The sequence below is a fragment of the Coptis chinensis genome, chromosome 4, assembly GCF_015680905.1.
Source record: "Coptis chinensis isolate HL-2020 chromosome 4, ASM1568090v1, whole genome shotgun sequence".
Taxonomy (NCBI): Eukaryota; Viridiplantae; Streptophyta; class Magnoliopsida; order Ranunculales; family Ranunculaceae; genus Coptis; species Coptis chinensis.
In genome coordinates, this window is record NC_141459.1 from 107,686,844 (window position 1) to 107,708,306 (window position 21,463).

General features: G+C 37.4%; 4 protein-coding genes and 1 pseudogene across 9 annotated transcripts; 4 read left to right on the forward strand and 1 right to left on the reverse strand.

Annotated features, from left to right (window-relative positions):
* The first annotated feature begins 412 nt into the window (after positions 1-412).
* On the forward strand, positions 413-2,808 carry LOC147506839 (putative disease resistance protein RGA3). The gene has a single exon (XM_086558860.1). The coding sequence runs from the start codon at positions 547-549 to the stop codon at positions 2,518-2,520; it is 1,974 nt and encodes a 657-aa protein (XP_086414986.1). The 5' UTR covers positions 413-546; the 3' UTR covers positions 2,521-2,808.
* A 433-nt stretch (positions 2,809-3,241) lies between these two features.
* Positions 3,242-4,961, forward strand: LOC147506840 (peptidyl-prolyl cis-trans isomerase FKBP65-like). Its single transcript, XM_086558861.1, has 8 exons — positions 3,242-3,381; positions 3,461-3,511; positions 3,602-3,669; positions 3,756-3,841; positions 3,987-4,162; positions 4,248-4,521; positions 4,616-4,735; positions 4,831-4,961. The coding sequence occupies exons 4-6, from the start codon at positions 3,814-3,816 to the stop codon at positions 4,407-4,409; spliced, it is 366 nt and encodes a 121-aa protein (XP_086414987.1). The 5' UTR covers positions 3,242-3,381; positions 3,461-3,511; positions 3,602-3,669; positions 3,756-3,813; the 3' UTR covers positions 4,410-4,521; positions 4,616-4,735; positions 4,831-4,961.
* A 4,367-nt stretch (positions 4,962-9,328) lies between these two features.
* Positions 9,329-12,837, reverse strand: LOC147506841 (putative inactive receptor kinase At5g58300; annotated as a pseudogene). The gene is made up of 3 exons (XR_015193989.1): positions 12,343-12,837; positions 11,747-11,936; positions 9,329-10,083 (listed from the first exon to the last, which is right to left on the reverse strand). The product of XR_015193989.1 is annotated as a putative inactive receptor kinase At5g58300 (transcript).
* Positions 12,838-13,902: 1,065 nt separating this feature from the next.
* LOC147506842 (uncharacterized) lies at positions 13,903-17,975 on the forward strand. Of its 5 annotated transcripts, none has more exons than XM_086558873.1 (10): positions 13,903-14,000; positions 14,468-14,609; positions 14,695-14,781; positions 14,856-14,912; positions 14,994-15,086; positions 16,609-16,681; positions 16,792-16,867; positions 17,007-17,097; positions 17,467-17,594; positions 17,714-17,975. In XM_086558873.1, exons 2-9 carry the CDS (start codon positions 14,493-14,495, stop codon positions 17,584-17,586), a joined length of 714 nt encoding a protein of 237 aa, XP_086414999.1. In that variant the 5' UTR covers positions 13,903-14,000; positions 14,468-14,492; the 3' UTR covers positions 17,587-17,594; positions 17,714-17,975. The 5 variants fall into 5 exon arrangements, with proteins under 5 accessions (XP_086414999.1, XP_086415000.1, XP_086415001.1 ...); XM_086558874.1 differs by having other exon boundaries at positions 13,944-14,366; XM_086558875.1 differs by lacking the exon at positions 13,903-14,000 and having other exon boundaries at positions 14,450-14,609; positions 17,684-17,975.
* LOC147506843 (large ribosomal subunit protein eL38z/eL38y-like) lies at positions 17,809-21,323 on the forward strand. The gene is made up of 4 exons (XM_086558877.1): positions 17,809-17,862; positions 18,457-18,508; positions 19,242-19,425; positions 21,120-21,323. Exons 1-4 carry the CDS (start codon positions 17,852-17,854, stop codon positions 21,140-21,142), a joined length of 270 nt encoding a protein of 89 aa, XP_086415003.1. The 5' UTR covers positions 17,809-17,851; the 3' UTR covers positions 21,143-21,323.
* The last annotated feature ends 140 nt before the right edge of the window (positions 21,324-21,463 follow it).

Here is a 21,463-nt window from a genome sequence, read left to right on the forward strand (position 1 = left end):
CCAAGTAGCATCCTCAATTTTGATCTTTTGGTGTGCTGTCGGCCTGTCGTAATTGTATACAGGGAAGCTGATGCATAATGGCAACACCATCAATCCAATTTGTTGGGAAACCGTAACCTATTCATACTTGACACCCCTTGCTGGTTCTATACTCCATCCCACAGTTAAATCATTAACATATTTCAATGCTAAGCCAAATTACAGTTAAAACTAAAAAAACTCATTAATCAGCGAAAAAAAGAATAAAACTCGAAAATCTCACAATGACAAGATATGAACAAGTTGGCTCTATTATACACATTCATTGCATCTGCTTCCCTGTATCTTCCTTAAATAGTATTTTGTGGTATCCCCAGTCCCCACTTCCACTGTTCCACATGCATGTTCCAACCTAACATCAATAATTCATTTGGCTTGGACTTGACTCTAGTGTATCTCTCCTTGATTTGGTCTCCCTCTCCCATTATTAGTCTTCACACTTCAAAATCTATTGGAGCCTAATAAGCTTCTTGTACCTCATTTCTTCTTTGTTGATTCATAAAAAACATGGCTGAAGCGATACTTTCTGTTGTCCTGGATCAGTTGACCTCATTCCTCCGAATAGAAGTTGAACAGGAGGTGCGGTTGGTGGTGGGGGTTCGTGGAGAATTAAAAAAACTCGAGACTAAGCTCCCTTTGGTTAAAGCAGTGCTTGAAGATGCAGAAAAGAAGGCAAGACATGATAGTGTAGTAAAGATTTGGCTGGGAGAGCTCGAAGATGTGATGTATGAGGCAGATGATGTATTGGATGAATGGAACACACGAATTCTCATTTCTGCTAATGGCTCTCACGTTGCCAACAGGATACGTTCCTACTTGTTATCTCTGTGTACTTGCTTTAAAGATGTTGGTGCACGTCATGACATTGCTCATAGGATTAAGGACATAAGAGAAAGACTAGATGAGATTGCTCTCAACATGAATCAACTAAACCTTGTTCAGAGTCATAGTTGCGAGGAACCTCGACAATTCATCACTAGCTCTTTTGTGGATGTATTAGAGATATTCGGTCGGGATCCTGACAAACAAAAGATACTAAACATCTTGTTATGTGAGACTAGTCAACAAGAAACTCAGTTTCGTATACCTATCTTGTCAATAGTTGGAACTGGCGGGTTCGGCAAGACAAGTCTTGCGCAGCTAGTGTATAAAGAAGAAACTATCACGACCATCTTTAAGCTGAAAATATGGGTTTGTGTTTCTGATCCTTTTGATCATGAAAGGGTTGCCAGAGAAATCATTGCACAAGCTACTAGAGAGAAGTTACCAGAAGATGTGGTTGGGTGGGAACTTTTACATCAGCATTTGTGCAACTCAGTAAAGGAAAAGCGGTTTTTGCTCGTGCTAGATGATGTTTGGACTCAAGATTCCATTGAGACATTGAAGTCATCTCTCAATGGTGGTGAGCGAGGAAGCAAAATCATTGTCACCACGCGCAACGGGGAACTTGCAAAGATGATCTCAACTAATACACACATGCTTGCACAGTTGCCAGACAAGGACTGTTGGCACATATTCAAGCATATAGCTTTTTGGGGTAGATCGGAAGAAGAGACCCAAAGATTGAAGACAATTGGCAAGGAGATCGCGAAGAAATGCAAAGGTGTTCCACTTGCTGTTAAGACAATAGCAAGTCAACTGCAATTTGAACAAGCAGAAAACAAATGGAAGGCTGTATTAGAAAGTTACATTTGGAAAACACAAGAAAAGAGTTTCTTACCAGCTCTTATGTTAAGCTTTCATGCTTTGTCATCAGTTTTGAAACGATGTTTTATGTACTGTGTGATCTTACCCAAAGACCATAACATAAAGAAGGAGGAGTTGGTCAAGCTATGGATGGCTCAAGGTTATCTCGGCTCTGATGGAGCAAGAGAACTAGAGAGGGTTGGTGTAGAGTATTTTGATGCTCTGGCGATGCGTTCATTCTTCCAAGATTTTGAGAAAGACAAAGATGGAAACATTATTGAATGCAAGATGCATGATCTTGTACATGATTTTGCCGAGTTCCTCACAAATCGCTCTGTTTTGGTGAATAATGAGAAAATTAACAGTCACAAGGTTCATCAATTGATAGTTGATGATGTAGAGAATCAATCTATTTATGAGGCGGAGAAATTACGCACGCTGGTAGCCAGATCATCCAAGTCGGTGCCTTCTGCCAGACTCTTCCACCATTTGACGTGTCTTAGGATGTTGGACTTGAGTGATGGTTCTGACCTTGAAGTATTTCCAAGTGAAGTGAGTAGATTATTACATCTTCGGTACCTTGATTTGTCTAGCAATACAAGACTGAAGGAATTGCCTGAGACAGTGAGAAGTCTAGTTAATTTGCAAACACTGAAGCTTAACCGTTGTCATAGGCTTTGCAAACTGCCAGAAAGAATTGAGGAGCTTTCTAACCTAAGACATCTGGAAGTTGAAAAAACTTGGGATCTAAAGTATTATCCGCGAGGAGGCATTGAGAGATTGAGTCAGCTTTGAACATTAAGTAAGTTTGTTGTGAGTGATGGAAGCAGCAAAGGGTCCGTGATTGGGGAACTAGAAAATCTCAAATTTCTAAAAGGAAGCCTATCTATTACAGGGTTAAGGCATGTAAAAAGTGGGAATGAGGCTAAAGAGGCACAATTGCAGAAAAAGAAACATATTTCAGACTTGACGTTGAATTTTGGAGATTTAGAATTTGGACACGTCAGCAGCAGCGAAGAGGAGATACGAATGATGGAAGGTGTTCTTGAAAATCTGGAACCACATAAAGAAAGCTTGGAAAAATTGTACATACAAATCTATGTTGGCTCCGCGCTCCCTACTTGGATGAGGATGATGTCCAATATTACATACTTGGAACTTGATTATTGCCCAAATTTGAAGGTGGAACCGCACTACCTTTTTCCTCCTCAGCTTGAAACTCTGGTATTATCCTTCGATGTAGGTGTTCTTTCAAAATCGTTGATGTCCCTCACCCACAACAACAACAACCTCAAATCTCTTAAAATCTATGGTCTTCCGCATTTCTCTCTCCCCCAAGGATTAAACCAACTCACGTCACTTCAACAATTGACTTTTTATTCATGCGATTTCCTTGATTTCAAGCCAGAGGAGTTGAAACCACTCACCATGCTTCGCAAATTGGTAATCAATCTCTCCCCTATTATAACTAGCAGAGAGGAGGACTGGAGCATCTTAACCCACATTCCCATCATTAAAATTGAGGGGATAGATATTAAAAGGGGCAGAAACTGAGTTAGTTCTTCTGGCGGAAAGTTCATTTTTGATTACACAATTGAACGAAAACATGAAGAAGATTTGGTGTTTTACAGAAGCCCAATTGAAGGAGAAGAAGAGGTCCTTCCCTTTTTCTTCATTTCAGTATTCATTAATTATTTATTTTTTCAATTAATAATAAACCTTTTTATCTCTGTAGGCTTGCCATCTGTTGTGCTTATTATCGAAGGAGCTTCTGGGAGATTTTTAGGCATGTGCTCAGATGTTCATTCCAGTAACTTCACCTTTTCTTGGACAAATTTTGCTACTATTTCTGCTGACATTGTCATGTTGCTTTCAGGTTCTTTTGAAGTTCATCATAACTGTACTTGTGATTGCTGAATCTGCAGAGACAAGTGCATAAAGACGGTACTACTAAACTGCTTCTATAATTTTCTATTTTCTTTTAATCTATATATATGCTACTTTTGATAAAAATAATATTCATATTTCAGATGTTGTGTAACTGCAAAGTTGTGCGTGTGCTCCCTCGAATTGCTGATTGTGCTAAAAATGACTGCAATGCAGTACTCCGTGCTAGGTATATTTACCATCGTATTAGAGTTTTTAGTGGAATGGGATGCGTTGTAGTGTGCATAATAATTTTTCATGTCACTGGATTTGGCATGCTTTCTTTGTTATCATGATTAAACTTGATACTGAAGTGTAGTCTTTACATTTTGTAGAGCAAGTTATTGATGGACTTGATAGAGCTGTCATGACAATGAAGAAAGGGGAGGTTGTAGAGTCGACTATTGCTCTAGAATATGGTTTCGGTTCATCTGAATTCAAGCAAGAATTGGCTGTTGTTACCCTGAATTCAACATTATACTATGAAGTTGAGCTTGAATCCTTTGGCAAGGTATCTTCAGTGTGATTTCTCTTTGTACGGCTCTTGCATTGTGCTTGGTATGAGTGAGTTTAAAATTTTCCTTTTCTTTCAATAGGAGAGAGAATTGTGGGACATGAACACACCTGAGAAAATTGAAGCCGCTGGTAAGAAGAAAGAGGAAGGAAATGATGCATTCAAAGCTGGAAAATATGCTATGGCGACTGAAAATCTCCTTGTAATCAGGCTGGAAAATTTATTGAATATGACACCAACTTAGTGAAGAGGAAACAAAACAGTCCAAGGTTCTGAAGGTAAGCTGCAATCTGAATAATGCAGCTTGCAAGCTGAAGCTAAAGGACTACAAACAAGCAGAGAAACTATGCACAATGGTAACTGTGGGATTAACTTATGCCTACGACTCAAATCACATCAAACCAAAGGTCCTGAGTATTAATGTTGCGGTAATAATTTTGTTGGTGCTAGAACTTGAGAGTATGAATGTTAGGGCACTCTATAGACATGCCCAAGCTTACATTCAGCTGGCTAATTTGGACCTTGCTGGGATCGATATTAAGAAGGTGTTGGAAATTGATCCCAACACAGGTATGTATTGTGCTTTTTTATTGTACCGGCCAATTTATTGATGTCCAATGTCTCTTGACAAAATGTATGTTGGGGTGGAATCTTTGTGGAATCAGGAACGTAAAGCTGGAGTATAAAGTCTTGAAGGATAAAAATGAAGGAGTTCAATAAGAAGGACACTCAGTTATGGCAACATATTTACCAAGATGAGCAAATTAGAAACCCTTGATACCAATGTAAGTTGCTGACCTTTAATAAAAAATTGTGAGGGTCACTTTTCGTTGGTTTAAGTTGACTGTTCTCCTGACAAATATTATCTATAGTGAGAAAGCAGCGTAAGGCAGCAGATCTCAAGCGTTGACAGTGAGGTGTGATATGATGGACAACTGTGTTCAGTTCATTGGATGTCTTCTGTTTACAGTTTACTGGGTTGTGTGTCTGGTTGATGTCTTAGTAGTTAGAGCATAGCGTTTCTTAATTTTTGTAGTTGGTAGGGTTACGTTCTTGAGTCTAGAGTCTTTGTAAAACTCTTCTGATTATTGATAAAAGGTTAGGATGGTACGTATTATTTTTTATTATTGATGAAAGGATATTGGGATTTCCTTGGCTTTATTAGCTCCCCTCTGCTCTAGGGGCGGTGTCTTCAAATTTAGTGTGTTATCTGCTTGGTTTTTTTCCCTTTGAAACCAGATTTCATTTGTTAGGTACTTAAATTTATATGTATTGCAATGCTCTGATGTGAAATTTGTGTCATGATGAAGCCCGTTAGATGGATGGTCTTGATTCTTGAGGAAGTAAGAATGACCGAGGTGATACCTCAGAAATCTAACTACTCAAAAACGGTTTGCATTCTCAGATTCTCTTTCAGTGCACAACTGATTAGTCTTCAAGGCACAAGTCATAACTTCGTAAGACAGGTCTGATGTGGAACATTTTCCAATCAAGAAATTGGGCTAGAGAGTCTCATTTTAAAAAAAAACAACTCAAAAGCCCTATCCATAATTTTTTTGGGTTTTAAATGAAGGAACATTGTTTTTATCCGCCATAAGTGTTTTTTTTATAGAAAATCTTTAGAATCTAAGCTTTTTGGAATGGGATGTGTTGTTATTTTTTTAATATAAATTATTCTCTTTTTTGTTTCCAAAGATAACTTATTTGTAGATAAGATAAACTGGAATAAGATTGAATAAGATAACTACTTTTAGATAAGATAACTATTTAGAACAAAAAGAGTAGATTTTGGGTTTGAATAGAATTTAGCAAAAAGTACCGTGTATTGCTCCAAAAGTTAAATTTGACACAATGTTTTTTCATCCGAATGTGGGCGTTATAAACTTATACATTTTAAAACTGACAATTTTTATAAACTTATATATTTTAAAATCTGACTATCAGGCGTTATAAACTTATACATTTTAAAATGCATACACACCAGCATTTTAATTTTCATGATACAAAATGCATTTGATTATTTATTTTGTGGGTTTGATTAACTACTATTAAATGAAATGGGTTGGTTTAGGGTTTAATGTTTATAAATTTAGGATATAGGGATTAGGGTTTAGTGTCTTAAGGTTTAGGCTTTAGGCTTAGGGTCTAGTTTATATGGGGTTAGGGTTTTAGTGTCTTAAGGTTTAGGGTTTAGGCTTAGGGTCTAGTTTATAAAGATTTTGGGTTTAGTGTCTAGTGGTTTGGAGTTTAGACTTAACGAATAGTGTCAAATGTGGGACCACAAAATATTGGAGGCATAATATTTTTAGTTTTTTCATTAGAAGAAAAGGAGTGCGTGAGGCATTCAAAGTATAGCAAAATATAGGCAATCTTTGGTGTGAACTGACAAAGAATGTAATCAGGCTTGTAAAGACTCATACACCGAGGTTCACCCTAGATGCAATCTATTTTCATTATATGCATTTTTAAATGTGAGGCGCAAGGTAGTTATAAGTGAAATTTTTATGTGAAATTCAATTTTTTGTTTTGTATCTCAACTATAGGACTGGGTAGATAGTCGGTTATGTTTGTTTCCAAGTGAGGATATTTTCATTCAAACCAAAGGGGCCGATAAAGTTGGATAATTTTGTTGGTGGTTAGTTCCATATTCGGTCAAATTGGGGTATTAAAATCTAAACAAATTTAAGATGAGTCTTAAGACTACTAAATATTTATAACTAACTCCTCTAGACTAATTTTCGATTTTCCAATAGGTTGACAAGATTTTTGAGGGTGGAATTCTGATGGAATGTGTCTAACTTCTGGAGTATAAAGTTGTTGGCATCAAGGCCCAAAATATGAAGATATCGATCAATATAAGGATTACTCAAAACCGATATATATCGGATATATCGGATATTTGGATATATCCATTTTTGGTATGTAAGTTCCAAACTATTTAAAATATGTGAAATATCGGATATATCGGAAATATAATATCGGAAATATCGGATATATATCGGAAATATATTGGAAATATCGGATTTATATTTTAAAATGGTCAAAAAGTCAACCGATATATATCGATTATATCGGAAATATCGATTATATCGGCGATATAAAGTTTCATATCGGAAATTCCGATATATATCGAAAAAAAAAGAATTCTATATTCGGTGGATATATGTCGGAAATATCGATGTCGGTGTACCAAAATACCGATATATATCGGCGATATATCGGATATATCGGCGATATTTGGGTCCATGGTTGGCATTGAAACTTATGTGCATACCGAACATATGGATTGATGAAAGGAAGGCCGAAAATATTGGGTCGATTTATCGAAAAAATCGCCGATATATATCAAATTTTTTCAACAATCCGACTTGAAAAATCCGAAATATCGGATCAAAATTTAATATTTTTAAACCGATATATATCGGTAAAACCGATATAAAGATATATATCATGATATATTCCGATGTATGGATATATATCGTTTGACTTGGTTGACCGAGGTTTGACTTTTGACCGGTTTTTGTTGATTTCTTTGACCGATATATAACGATATATCCCGATAATATTTTCGATATATTCGATTTTTGATTTTTGAATATTATCACCAAAATGGGCAAAAACGATTTATCTCTCCGACATATCGATATATCCGATATATATCTTTTTTTGGCCTCTCCGATATATCCTAATATCCCGAAAAATTGGGCCTTGCTTCAGAGTACTGTAGCGGGTGGTACTAATTCCCCAAATTTTTGGCAGATATGGCGCAATTGTGCCATCTTACATTGTTTTCCTTCGGTTCTTTCTGTTGATGGATTACCACTTGCAATGGCCCCGAAGATGGAAGTGTGGTATGTTTACATCGGGGTGTTGGATAAAATCTCAGGAGGAACGAGTGACAAGTGCAAAATATACTCCCTGTGCCACAGATGACCCAACCCAAACCATGCATTCCAACTTTGATTGGAAATATTTTAGTGGTGAAAACACCTACTACTATCTCAAGTGATATCCTGTTCTTGCCATGTTAACCTGAGAAAATACCATATTTTAACTTTCAACTAGGGCCAAAAGTACTTCTTCAGGCAACTGTTGATAAAAGTTCCTTAAGCCTGGTGTATCAAGTTGCACCGTGCAAATACTAGTGAATATAACTGACCAGAATAATTGGACTAGTGGAAAACACAAGGCCTTAAAATAATTCACAAGATTTATGTGGTTAACCCAATTTCTGAACTTTTGATTGCTTTCTTCCATTGTCATTGAGTTTCATCACACACTCTTCACATTGTTACCATATTTTCCTAAAATATATTTCCTCGGTGAATCTGAATTGCTGATTTCCGATTCCATAAGTAATTATTTGGACCCCATAATTGGACTAGACACAACACAACACAACAACAAAGAACTAGAAGGGTCAAGGGTGCAAGATTCAAAAGCATCTCAAAAAAGTTTCAAGGCATATTCTTTCTGTACGCACATCCAACTTACAAGTTACAACAAGTATATACAAAGTTACAAACCAAGTGGAAAGAAAGAGTAGACAGATTTCACAAGGTGTCTATTGGCTTGTGAAAAGTGTTGCAACTCAATCAAACACGAGGCACAACCTAAAAACTCAAAATTCATGCAAACAGACGGACTCAACAAAGTAAAAACAATGACTCTTGACTTTGACTTCTCAACTGCTTTACAGCCGTTCATACCACTTTCTCTCTTAATTAACTATCACACAACTGTTCCCACCAGATATTTTCCACCCTCATCATTATACTATAATTGAGTTTCGTTCTCCACCTCTCAGTCTCTTACTCTTTTCTTCTCAAACTTTGTATTCCATTTTTCCACTCTTTGAAACACTGAAACAAGGCTAATCCTCAAAACCCAAAGTGTTGGTTTTGTGCAATCATCAGACGTGAGTCTAAGTTCAGGATCTATTCTAACAAGTCTACGGATGACAATTGTCACCTTCGACTGGCTGTCCTCATGCAGATAAAAATACATACTCATTGATTCGCAAGATCAAAAGATTATAACAAAATCATTCAACCATAGGCAAAGAATGGTTATTACAACAAATTTTGAAGGGAAAACCTTGCCAAACACAGATGTGGTGATGCTGAACCTCCAAAGAAAGAACATGACACACAGCACAGTTCATAATTTAAAAAATGGCACCATTCAGATATCTATTCATATTTTGCTTCACAGATTTTGATATTGCCACTATGAATTCCTAATAATCACAACTGTAATCAGATATGAGACAACAAACAAATTTCAAGATCATGGGGTTTGCATAGTAGAATCCTTGGACTTGTTCTCCTCAGAGGAAGGTCGGTTCTCCGAGTTAGATTGCCGAACTTCCTCAATCATTTTAACAACTTCATCCATCTTAGGTCACATGTCTGGCACTTTCACAACACAGGCCATGGCAATTTGCAGCATCTGAACCATTTCTTCTTCAATATTTTGAAACTTCACCAGCTCGACATCAAAAACCTCCGCAGTCCACTCTTCCCTGACAACTGACTGGACCCACCGTGGGAGATTGGCTATGTCATCACGCCCTAGTGACTGCAGCGGGGCCTTGCCAGTCAGCATCTCAAGAAGTAGAACCCCAAAGCTATAAACGTCAGATTTTTGTGTTGGTTTGTGGGTTTCAATCACTTCTGGGGCACGATATCCTGCACTTCTAGATGGTGTGGCAGGGAAGTTCATAAGTGGAGTCGGACCGAAATCTGATACACAGCCATCAAGCTCTTGGTTCAACAGGACGTTGGAGGACTTTATGTTTCCATGGCTGAATTTGCCACCACCGGTGGAGTGAATGTGAGCAATGCCCCTTGCAGTTCCAAGAGAGATCTTCACCCTAGAGTCCCAGTCTAGTGGAGTTCTTCCAGTACCCCTGCTTCCTGTTATGGAGTTGGAAAATGAGAGATCAGAGTAAGGCCAAAAACTATATTGCTTGGATATTAAGATAAGAAACGCCTGACAGTGGTTATGATACAATAAGATGATAGGGCAGAGAGCCAGAGAGGCATATGGGAAGATAGATACACATGTGATGTACTCTACAGCATGGAGACTCTACAAGTTGATACTACACTGTGATAACGTGGATAGTTATCAATAAAATTCAATTAGGATCAGCCAAGTTTTCTTAGGATGAAGACTAGATAGAGTATCTTCCTGATAGGGTCATGCATGCTGATTCCTTTTATAGGATCATGCATCATACCCTTATTCTGGTATTCAAGTTCGTCCAACTTTTGGTGCTTCTAGGACAATGTGTCTGTATCTTGTGAGTGCCATTTGAAACACTAAAGCTGATTACATTAAATATGCAATTGGTACTTAATAGGTAGTAAGTAGCTTATAGCTCATAGGCAGGCTTGGGTGCGTTCATAAACTAAGTTAAGAATAGGCAGGGGTCTGCCTTGATTTTAGTTTAGGAATAGATTATAAGATGTAAGCTTCATGCTCTTATTTTAATCATACATGTAGCTGTCTTCCTTGATTTTAATTTAGGAATAGATTATAAGATGTAAGCTTCATGCTCTGATTTTAATCATACATGTAGCTGTCTGCCTTAACCCCTAACTGATTCAAAAAAGAAGAAGTTAATACTTAATAATAGGTAGTACTTACCATGCAAAAGCGTGGACAAGCTGCCAGCTGCCACATAGTCATAGACAAGGAGACCGAAGTAAATGTCTGATATAGGATACCATGAGTATGGTTGAGCATAAAGAGAACTCGTTTGGTGCTGGAGTCATCTTCCAAAAAGATATGTCTTAAAACTGTTATGAGCATCATACGGTGCTGGAGTCATCTTCCAATAAAATTTGTATTAAACCGTTTGCTCCGCACAGCTTAAGACTTCCTAGATTGGACACAACTCAGCAATAATTTTTCTTCTCTTATTTCCTCCCATTAAGACACTACAGCTTGATATTCTCACAAATTCAAAAAAAGATAGAGGGAGAAGCAATGAACGACTATCTCAGAACACCATGCACTCAATAGGTGTAAAGTTACTTTGCATTTGAGGGTGGGGCTGGTTAACAAACGGAATTACTCATTACTCATGCTCGGCTTGTTTTTGGTTTGCTCATGCACATTCCTGTTGCCCTATGAGCCAGAGCCTTTCAGAGTTTGTCTAGAAAATGAGCCGAACTTTAACATACTAACACTTGACTGCCTCGGTCATATACCATCCCTTAGCTATAAACTAACCGGACTACTCGAGTTTAGCTCGTTTTTTGGTCCACTCGAGCTCATTCATGTTGCAATATGAGCCACTCCTAAACAACGTTTATGGCTCATTTAGAAAAATAAGCAGAACTTGGACACGCTGAAGCTCAACTAGCTCATTTCAGTTACCAGCCCTAGTAAGGGTATAGTCAGTGAACAAATTCAGAAGACTGTGCCACAAATAGAAGTCTCCCTTTCTTGGTTGGACAAACCCAACCGGCGATTTCCAACAAGTCTCTCTTAATATATCTATGAGGATAATTTTCATTGCATTCTAGAGGAAAAAGATGACAGACCACGTTACAATAGAGAAAGACTTACCAGCATCATCGAAGTAGCAACCTATTCCAGTAGCAGAGATGCCAACTGCATGAGCTTCGAGGTATAACACTTGACCAAGAATTCCAGTCTCCCAGAACAACCGCGGGTACATCCAAACATTCTTATCACACAATGATCGCTAAAAATGAACCACCATTCCCAAACTGAAGCAGCCATCCGCAGCAATGTCCTAAATTTATTGAACAGGGATTTAATAAGTAAATGAAATGCCTCTTAATACATATAACAATATTATCCACAGGCACTGCACTACACAAACTAATAACACACATTTGGCTCTAGGATGAACATCAGTAACCAAGGTATGTGTAAAATTTGCACTAAGGTTTGAATTTAATATCTTAGTCTAAAATATAGTATAAACTTCAATGCTTTTCAACAGTAAAGTTCACCACTTCTTCAAAAAAATGAAAGTGATACAACTGCCGAATCTTCTTCGCGAAAGAAGCATATAATGTCATATGACTGCTAAAAGAAAAATTATGAATTAAGTTCTTCAGTACACAAACTTGATACTACTAAAGAACCAGAATAGTAAAATATCATATAACTATATAAGTAACCTAATCATATACCTGATGACAAGAAAGTCGCTTCGCAATCTGCTGACAATCACCTCTAGTAAGCATAAAATGGGAGATCAGCAGGACAACCTTCAGGCTTCACCCACTCAAATTCAGACCTTGTCGCCTGCTTAAGATCATGAAAATGATCTTCATTCCTCACCAAGAAATACACACCCTTAGGGAATCCCACCACCCTGTGAACAAAAATGACAGCATGAACTTCTGAATCCCAGGGAAGTACCCGAAACGGCAATGCAAGCTGTTTCCCTTGCTTCTCTCCACCACCTCGAGAACCCGAAGGAAGACAATGTAACAGAATTTGATAAAAAGTTTCTCTCTTCATTACATGAACTCCATCCATATCTACTGCACTCCTTCTCTTTCTAACAACTTCCCTCGCTGTAAACCCCTTAAACAAATCTTCTTAATTCAATTCACTACTTTGAAATGGCTCGATTTCCAAATCATCCCCATGTGTCAATGGCTTCTTTACAGCTTCAGCTGTCCTATATATTATATCCCAACAAATATGTTCTTTACTAAGTAAATTTGGTCTACCTATCCATTCCAATTCGGATAAAGACTCCGTTATCAAAGAACTCAAACTCTTATAATCCACAGAAAATTCCTTACTATCATTAGGGAAAACAACAATAACACAATCTGGATGTTCAAATTCGATCTCGGGCAACTTCCCCTTAACGGGGCGAGACAGAATTTGTAAAGTAGGAAAACAGTCTAATCCCATTAACTTTTCTAAATCAGAATAACCCAAACCATCAAGTACCTTAACATCCCACCCAAGTTAAGCAGAACCAATAGCATGATTCCAACATCATGATTACGTTTCCCGAAACTTCCGCGTTCCCCAAAATCGACGATAGCCCAACAAGAAAAGAACCTTTAGGGAAGAACTCCAAGACCCCAAGTGGTATTTTAGCCCGAAGCTCAAGGGAATGCTCTTTCGGGGCGTAATGTGCAACGAAAGGGGAGTCGGAAAGAGAGCTTATAGGAGGACAAATGATGTAAGTTTCCACTACTTGGGTTAACACGAAGTGACCAAGTAGACAAACCAGTTGACTTCCAAGCAGAAAGTGAAAGAGAGAGGTAAAGAAAGTGTGAGAGGGTTGCAAAGAAAGGGGTTGTGGAGAAAGAAGGATTGAAGAATATGAAATTGAGGACGGGTCTTGTTTTTGGTCAAGGGGAAAGTGTTGAAGAAGGAGAAGTGGGACCTCTTGCGTAGTTGTTGAATGCGTGTTTGGTTTGGTTGTGGCATTTCAAGACTTGGGCTAATAATAACTCTTGTTGTTGTTCATTTGTTGATTCTTGTTTTGAAGAAGGGGAGAAGTAGACATTGAAGCGGTTGTTGGTGTAAATATTCTTTTGTTGAGGGGTATCATGTTTTTTTGAGAGAGAGAGAGTGAATAGAACCAGCAAGAGGTCGCAAGTATGAATAAAATTGAGGCGGGGCTGCACGGATTAGTTGGGCCTGTGTTTTGGGATTTGTTATGTAAAATTTATAAAATCCGATCAACATAAAAAAGAACTTAAGTTTTAACGCCCAATAGTACAGGCTAACATAAAGGTCCAATTGCTGGCTAAAATAGATCGTGGTTTTCTTCTTCGCTCCCTCCCATTTCTGCTGCTGCTCTCATCTCTCGGCTTAGGTAATTTAAATAAATAAAACCGCCTAGGCGTTCCCCACCGCCTGCCTACTGCCTACCGATTTTTAGAATATTGGATATTTGAGTGAGCGGAGTGAACGATTTTGGAGAAGGAGGGACTATGCGGACAAAAACCAACTTGGTTGGTTTCTATCTGTCTTCAACTTCTCTCTCATTTTTTCTTTTTCTCCTTCACCCATCTCTCCCTCTCCCCTGCATCACCCAACTCTCTCTCTCCCCGGCTCACTCAGTATACTAGTACTATGAACTAATTCCTCACACAGCACCTACAACAATGTAGTGCCTCAAGCTATATGAATTATGGGCTTAAACAGTGTAACTAGGAATCTTGGGCTCGGGTTTTATATGGTTAGTACAACCCGACTCGGTTAGAGTCCAGTCCAGTTAAGTTAAACACTTAAACCCACAGTTTATTACAAAACTCTTAAACCTCGTATCTCTTTTTTTAGTTTTGTTTTTCAGAACAACGTAAGAATGGTGGCGGACTCGAAATCAGCCTTCATTGACCAAACAGTGGTACCAGGAGATGTGGTGTTGGATCTTTCAAGTATGTCTAACCATACTATCAAGTTAGGCCAAGGCCTTCGTCAGGTTCGCCTTCATTTATTTATTTTTTATTTTTTCATTCAGTTTCATGTTTACTGTGTTTATTTATTTAATTTATTATTAATAATAGGATGGGGATGTTATTTCTGTGATGAAAGCTGGCAAGTTGAGATTTTCCAAACCTAATAAGTATTGGGTTGAAAGTTCTAATAAACGAGTAAGTATTATTATTATTATTATTGTTATTATTGTTATCATTGTGGGTAAATGGATTTCATCTTTGTTCTACAGTATGTACCCTGTGTAGAGGATACTGTTCTTGGTATTGTGGTTGACCAGAAGGCAGATGTAAGCATTTTTACTTTACGACAAGACATAATATGAAAAACCAATTGTAATGTACCAATTTTTATTTTCATTTGCGTGCAGAACTTTCTTGTGGACATAAAAGGACCTACATTGGCATTTCTACCTGTACTTGCATTTGAAGGAGGATCAAGAAGAAACAAGCCAAAGTTTGAGGTAAAGCTAAAGTTTGAGTGATGTATCTTATTAGGAGTTGAAATTATGTAGATGTACATCTAAATAGATTTTTTTTATTATACGTGACCACATAAAGTCTAGGATCAAAACCTATATAGATTTAGTTTTAGAGAATTGAATACGGACTGGAACATCGTACTGTGATCATGAGTTTGTGACTAATTACTGTAGTCGGGTCTTTGCTTTTCTAAAAATGGGAGTGTCGTCATCTTTCACCAATAAGCAAGGCTTAGAGTGTCACCGAACAGGTTAGGCATTGATATGGTCTTTTAAACTGAAAACTTTTACTCTTTGCACTTGGGACAAGCCAGAAGGGGATGAGATCACTTTGAACACTGATGGTGCTGTTGCAGTTCAAGGTAATGGTTATGACTTAAGGTGGTATATGCAGAAAATATGGTGAAGTCTGCAGGGATCTCTTCTGAGAAGTGAGTCAGAGCAGTAAAAGATTAGAGCTATAGAGGAAGGCCTTTGACAAGGACTTGTGTTGCAGATGAAAAAGATTAAAAATGCTTCTGATTCACTCAGAGCAGTAAACATGCTTAGGGGCAGATAGGTCCTCAATTGGAAGTGGCTGAACGTAGTGGCATCTATCAAGGTATTAATGACTGTCATTCACACATACAGAGAAGGAATTCGAGCTGATGACTCCTTATCTAAATTGTGTTGTTATCCTAATGGCTTAGTAAACCAATTTGTACCAACCTTAAATTTTGAGCTTAGTAAGGTTGTAATGGAGCCATGGAGGATGCAAGTGGAAATGTGTACGAAAGAATTTCTTGATTTATATAGGTTGGGGTCTACCGAAACCCCCTAATGCTTAAAAAAAGAAAAAAATAACGAAAAAAAGAGGGGAAATTGATAGAAATTGGGAACTGTGGGTCAACAAGAGTAACAGAAAATCAGGTTATGATCAGGGCATAATTAGAGAATCTTGAGAAAAGAAAAAGGGAAGAAGGATTGATGGAATAAAAGACTTTGGTGACATCGATGATGAGGATAACGATGAGAAGCTGGATTTGCAGTGCTCCAATGCGGATGAGGATGAGGGCTGCAATGAGCCTGAAGATGAGGAGTATCTGTTTTATTAATCTGTTGATCATTAAGAGGCAGGAGTCTGGCTGGTGATGCTCAATTGCTCATTATGTTTTTTCTTTTGGGCCTTTTGGTGTTATTTTGGTTATGTATGTGTTTTCTCGTGTTTTAACATGTCAGGGTGCTTCTTTTATTGTTTTCGGAGTGTAGGGTGGGTCTGGGTCCTAAGCGGTTAGTTTGTGACTTTTTTTAGGTGATGTGATTGACCTTTGAATACATCATGTAGAAACTTTTACATGTCGAAGAAAACATATTTACCTTAAGTTTTGAACTTTTTAAGATCTAGTGTAAACCATGTTTACCTCATTTCAATCTTGTTTTAGTTGCATTTTCAGTTTTTGTTTTCTGCTGTCCCGTTTAGTTTTTTCCTTTTTCTGAATTGAATATTATCTACTTTCCAAGTCAGGTAGGTAAGCTGCTGTATGTTCGGGTCGTCAAAGCTAACGCTGACATGAATCCAGAGCTTTCATGCACTGATGGTAGTTTCTCACTTTACTTGGATTCAACCTTTTTTCATAATATTAACCAATAACCATCTGTTTGGACTTTAATTTGATAATCGTTTCTTTTGGTGTTATTTATTTGATAGTTAACGGAAAAGCGGCCGAGTTTGGGCCCCTGAAGGATGGCTACATGTTTGAATCATCAACTGGTTTGTCACGAATGTGAGTTCCCTTTGACGATAGGACCATTTGAATTTTTTTACTTTTATTTGTTGTTTGTTTTTTTATCAAATTGAAGTTGTATCTTCTTTCAAACAATCATTTGGCGACAAATAGTTTATTGTCAATTTGTTATCTATAGGTTGCTAAGCTCTCCAACATGTCCGGTTCTTGAAGCTCTTGGGAAGAAATTATCCTTTGAGATAGCCATTGGGCTAAACGGCCGTGTATGGGTATGATTCTTTGCACCCATACATTTCTATTCTTGGGCACCGTCGGTGATGACACAGAGTAGCTAATGACTCCCAGCACTGTTGGGTTCTTTAGTTGGTAACTTCATTAGACAGTTGTCTTTTGATGTTGCGAGTTGCCACACTTTGTGTTCACATGATGAGATGATGCTCTGTATCTCTAGTCACATCAGTTTGTGACACAGATTGTGTTGTGAAAGCTTTTCTGGTCATTTCTCCATTTCTCAATGTGATTGCAGTTTTTGTCCAATTCATTATCATCGAGTCGAGACATAGTTTTGCTTGTCAGTTCACTTCGAATAAGATCTCTGGTTACCGATCAATAAAGTTTAATTGCAATTTGAATTCTAGGTGAATGCAGAAGCTCCATCCACAGTGATCCTTGTATCAAATGCAATCATGACCTCAGAGTCTTTGACTGGGGTACAACAAAGAATTATGGTGGAGAAACTCATGCAGAGAGTTCAATAATGCTTTTGGTAAGTTTTGTTTGTGGCAAAGTATTTCTTTCTCTTTGAACTTCATTTCACTTTTGTAAAATTGAACACAGCTTGTATTTTGGTTACAGAATTTGATGTTGGAACTTGGATTAATGCAGATCTAAACACAGATGAAGATGCATCAGAATTTGCTTGGTTTCGTTTTCCGAAGTCTAACCTGCTGTGCGAAATTGGCATAATAGATATGGTGTGTGTGTATGGTGTATGGTGTATGGTGTATGGTGTATGGGACCTAGATGAAGGCAAGGTACTTGCATACTATTTGAGTAAGAAATGTATATTATTGAACTGGAGCTATCATAATACTCTCAAGTTTGTCGTTCAATTTCTAGTAGTTTGGCGCATTTTCTTTATTATTTAGATACTTATGATTTGGATCTTCATACGATTCGTTCATTTGTGACTGTATTTTTTACTATCAATTTGTCATTCTTTAGTACACATACTTGGAATTTGTGATATTTTGCTTCTCTTCTTCTGTGGCATTGTACCAATTCAAGTTGATAGTAAAGTGATTCTAGATAATGGTTTTAACGTTTACGAGACGACGATGGTTTTGTATTTCGTGCATTGTACTGGCACTGAGAAATTGTAGAAACTCATCTGTGTATAATCACTGAATGGTTCAGACCATCTCCTTGAATGCTCAAGTGCTTAGCCATTCTGAAACAAGGCTGGGATTTTGATGGTTTAAAGCTTCATGCTCTTCAAAGATGAAATTACTGCAATTCTCTGGTCAATCAATTGCAAGTAAAACTTGTTGGTGTTTGTTGATTTGGTGCACTTCTCCTTTTTGTACAAATTCTCACGAGATTAATGTAAGTATTCTAGGGTTTTGCAGAATTTTGTTTTCGGCTCCCTCTCTCTTGGTGAAACCCTCAACGAGAGAAATGGTAAGCTACTCATTCTCTTCGTTGTTTCATTCCTGCTCATTTCTTACACTGTAGAGTGTATATCACGTTTCCATATGGTACAAATCATGTTGTGTTAGATGATAATTTGGTACATAATATCAAATGCACTTCATTTCGAGCTAGTCACTTAAATGTACTGTTGACAAAAAAGTCGTTGTAGGGCGGATGTTTATTATTGTGAAACTTTATTGATTTGGGTTCTTTTTTATTGTTAGTTATTAGTATTGGCTTTGCGACTGTATTGAGTGTTTGGGTATGTTTTGTTTTAGCAACTCTAGCACAATCTTATAGAAATGTAAGAAATTTGTTAGATGCAAAATGTTATTAAATGAGTTGCAGTTTTAGTATTGGTATTTGAGCTAGTGACAATATGTGTAAACAATCACAATGAACTATGGACTATAAATTGAATTTAAGGAATGTTTAATTGTGTGAAACTGTTGTGCTTTGGGTTACCTTCAATGTTATTTGTTAATATTTGATATGTGATTGTATAAGTGTTTGGTGTGTTGTTATGCTGAAAGAGTTATAATACTAAAGGCATTGAAGTTGTATATGGGGATTCGAGATAAAAAACAATGTATATTTTGCATGTGACCACTGACATTAGACTGAGCTAAAAAAACATTCTGGGAGTTTTTTTTTTTTTTTTTTGGTGAAACTTTGGTGGTTTGAGTTATTTTAATTTTAATTTCTGTTATTATTGTGATAGCCGAAGCAAATTCACGAGATTAAGGATTTCCTTCTCATTGCAAGAAGGAAAGATGCTCGTTCTGTTAAGATAAAGAAGAGCAAGGATGTCGTCAAGTTTAAGGTTCGTTGCTCCAAGTATCTGTACACACTTTGTGTGTTTGATTCCGAGAAGGCTGATAAGCTGAAGCAGTCTCTCCCACCAGGTATGGCTTTGACTCTTATGTATTGCTTTCCTGAATGTACCGATGCATGTACTTGATCTGTTTGTACGGAAAACCCTAGTTAGCTGTTGTACTTTCAATGACATGTTTTAAGCCCCATATGGGATGCAAAATTTGCACATAAACGGATAACCATCTTTATTGTAAAGAACAGCTAAAAAGTTTAAGTGAGTTATCTGAAATGAGGCATAAAACTGTAAACCATGTGTTAACTGTTAAGCAATTTGTTGTCCACACTTCTTAAAGAGTGTTTTTTAGCGGCTGGACTTTACATAAGCTCAAATTTCAATGAGATCAAGAATGTGTTAACTCCAACCACTAACGGTAGCATTATGGGTGTTGAGAAAAAATGTTATTCTGTGGAAACAGATACTCCGTTCCTCTGATGTCCTAGCTCTGTAAGTAATGCAAAAATATTAAACACACTGCTAAAGGCATGTACCAGGTGCATGTATTTGTATGCAATTTTTTTTAGTCAAGGGTCCACGTAATACCCCAAGAAAGGGTCCTAAACGAATTGGAGATTAGTACTTGAGCAAGTACCATTACCCTAAACTTTATTTGTTTACCTTCAGGCCAATTCCAATTCTATCTAGAACTGTTATCTTAGAGTATTCACAGTGATTAAGAAGTCAGAACTATGTTTTTTACGTGTTCTAAGATATTCACATTAACAATTGTATCAAGACTGGAGTTATGCAAGACTGAACTTTATAATATTCATGAAAATTGAAACAATTAAAAACAGAGCCCCAACTTACTCTTTCAGTTGCATCATAATCTTTGGCTGGGTTATTTGTGACAAAGGCTGTACTTGTTTTGTAAAATTTTAGGTGGTCACAACCACCAAAATCCTGGGATAAGGATTAGCAATTTTGAAATGGTAGCTAAGATTTTACTTAACTTGCATCCTTTTTAGTACGGTTTTTGGTGGTGGAATCATTAAACCAAGTCCAGGATCCATCCCCTATTTTTGCTCAACTTTCCAATTTTTAGGGTGAATTGAGATTCCAGTAAAGTCAGTGAAAATTTTGGTTACGATTAGATATAAGCTTGGACAGTGCTTGGATCCCAGAGCCAAAAATCTGGGAAAGTGACATGAAATTGGAGAGAGAGTACAAAAGTAAGAAGATGGAGATAAAGCTGGTCATCTCCATGTTTGTAGGAGGTTTAAATTGTAGACACCTTCCCACATTTGCAAACAAAGTTGCTTTAGTTGTTAACCTCCAACAAACACGGTGTGCATCGTTTCTTGTCTCTCCTTACTCTATTTCTCTCATAATTATGTGGCACACGTGTGCCCTCCTTTGAATTTCGAAGCATCTAATGGCCTGTAAACCAGTAGCCCTTACTGAACAAGTTATGCATCTATTGACTTGTGAACCATGCTCCAGTTTTGGTGTAACCAAGCTGGTCACGAGTGTATTCTGATGGTGCAACATGTTTTGATTGGCTGAAGTTTTATTATTATAGCATCCAAATTGTGTTATTTCAATGGCAGTAGTGTAGCACTTCTGTTTCTGCCATGAACCTTTCCTTATGCCATGAAATCCTCTACGCACACTGTACAAACTGCAAAATTAGAGTAAATTTTTGAGGATGTTTAATGTGTCTAATTCTGGTTTGTCATTGTTGTTTATTTCTGAGTGGTGTTTCTGATTTTTCCTATTTTGCAGGTTTGAGTGTGCAAGACCTTTGAAGGAGCTGGATGGTGGTGATGGGATCGTAATGTTGCACTTGTGTTTCACTTTGTTGCATTGTTAATGTGTTTTGACTTAAGTTTTGATTTCCAATATTTGACAGCAGAGATCGGATTGGAAAATACCGTTGTGCTAATTTCATTAAATTCTCAGTTATATGGATAATATGTTGATTGATTATGTAAAGGCCCCTCCCCCTTAGCTGTATTATATATATTCCCATGATGCTCTATCCAATGTAGTTAATTCAGAAAAAAAAAAGGGCCAATGTAGATAATAACTGTCATATCAGTATATTACCAATTACCCCCTAAAAGATG

Coding starts and splice junctions, on each gene's coding strand:
- LOC147506839 (XM_086558860.1), top strand. CDS start 547: ATGGCTGAAGCGATACTTTCTGTTGTCCTGGATCAGTTGACCTCATTC.
- LOC147506840 (XM_086558861.1), top strand. CDS start 3,814: ATGACTGCAATGCAGTACTCCGTGCTAG. Junction 3,842..3,986: donor AATGCAGTACTCCGTGCTAG/GTATATTTACCA, acceptor TACATTTTGTAG/AGCAAGTTATTGATGGACTT. Junction 4,163..4,247: donor AGCTTGAATCCTTTGGCAAG/GTATCTTCAGTG, acceptor TTCTTTCAATAG/GAGAGAGAATTGTGGGACAT.
- LOC147506842 (XM_086558873.1), top strand. CDS start 14,493: ATGGTGGCGGACTCGAAATCAGCCTTCATTGACCAAACAGTGGTACCA. Junction 14,610..14,694: donor TAGGCCAAGGCCTTCGTCAG/GTTCGCCTTCAT, acceptor TATTAATAATAG/GATGGGGATGTTATTTCTGT. Junction 16,868..17,006: donor TCAACTGGTTTGTCACGAAT/GTGAGTTCCCTT, acceptor TGTTATCTATAG/GTTGCTAAGCTCTCCAACAT.
- LOC147506843 (XM_086558877.1), top strand. Junction 18,509..19,241: donor AACCCTCAACGAGAGAAATG/GTAAGCTACTCA, acceptor TTATTGTGATAG/CCGAAGCAAATTCACGAGAT. Junction 19,426..21,119: donor GAAGCAGTCTCTCCCACCAG/GTATGGCTTTGA, acceptor CCTATTTTGCAG/GTTTGAGTGTGCAAGACCTT.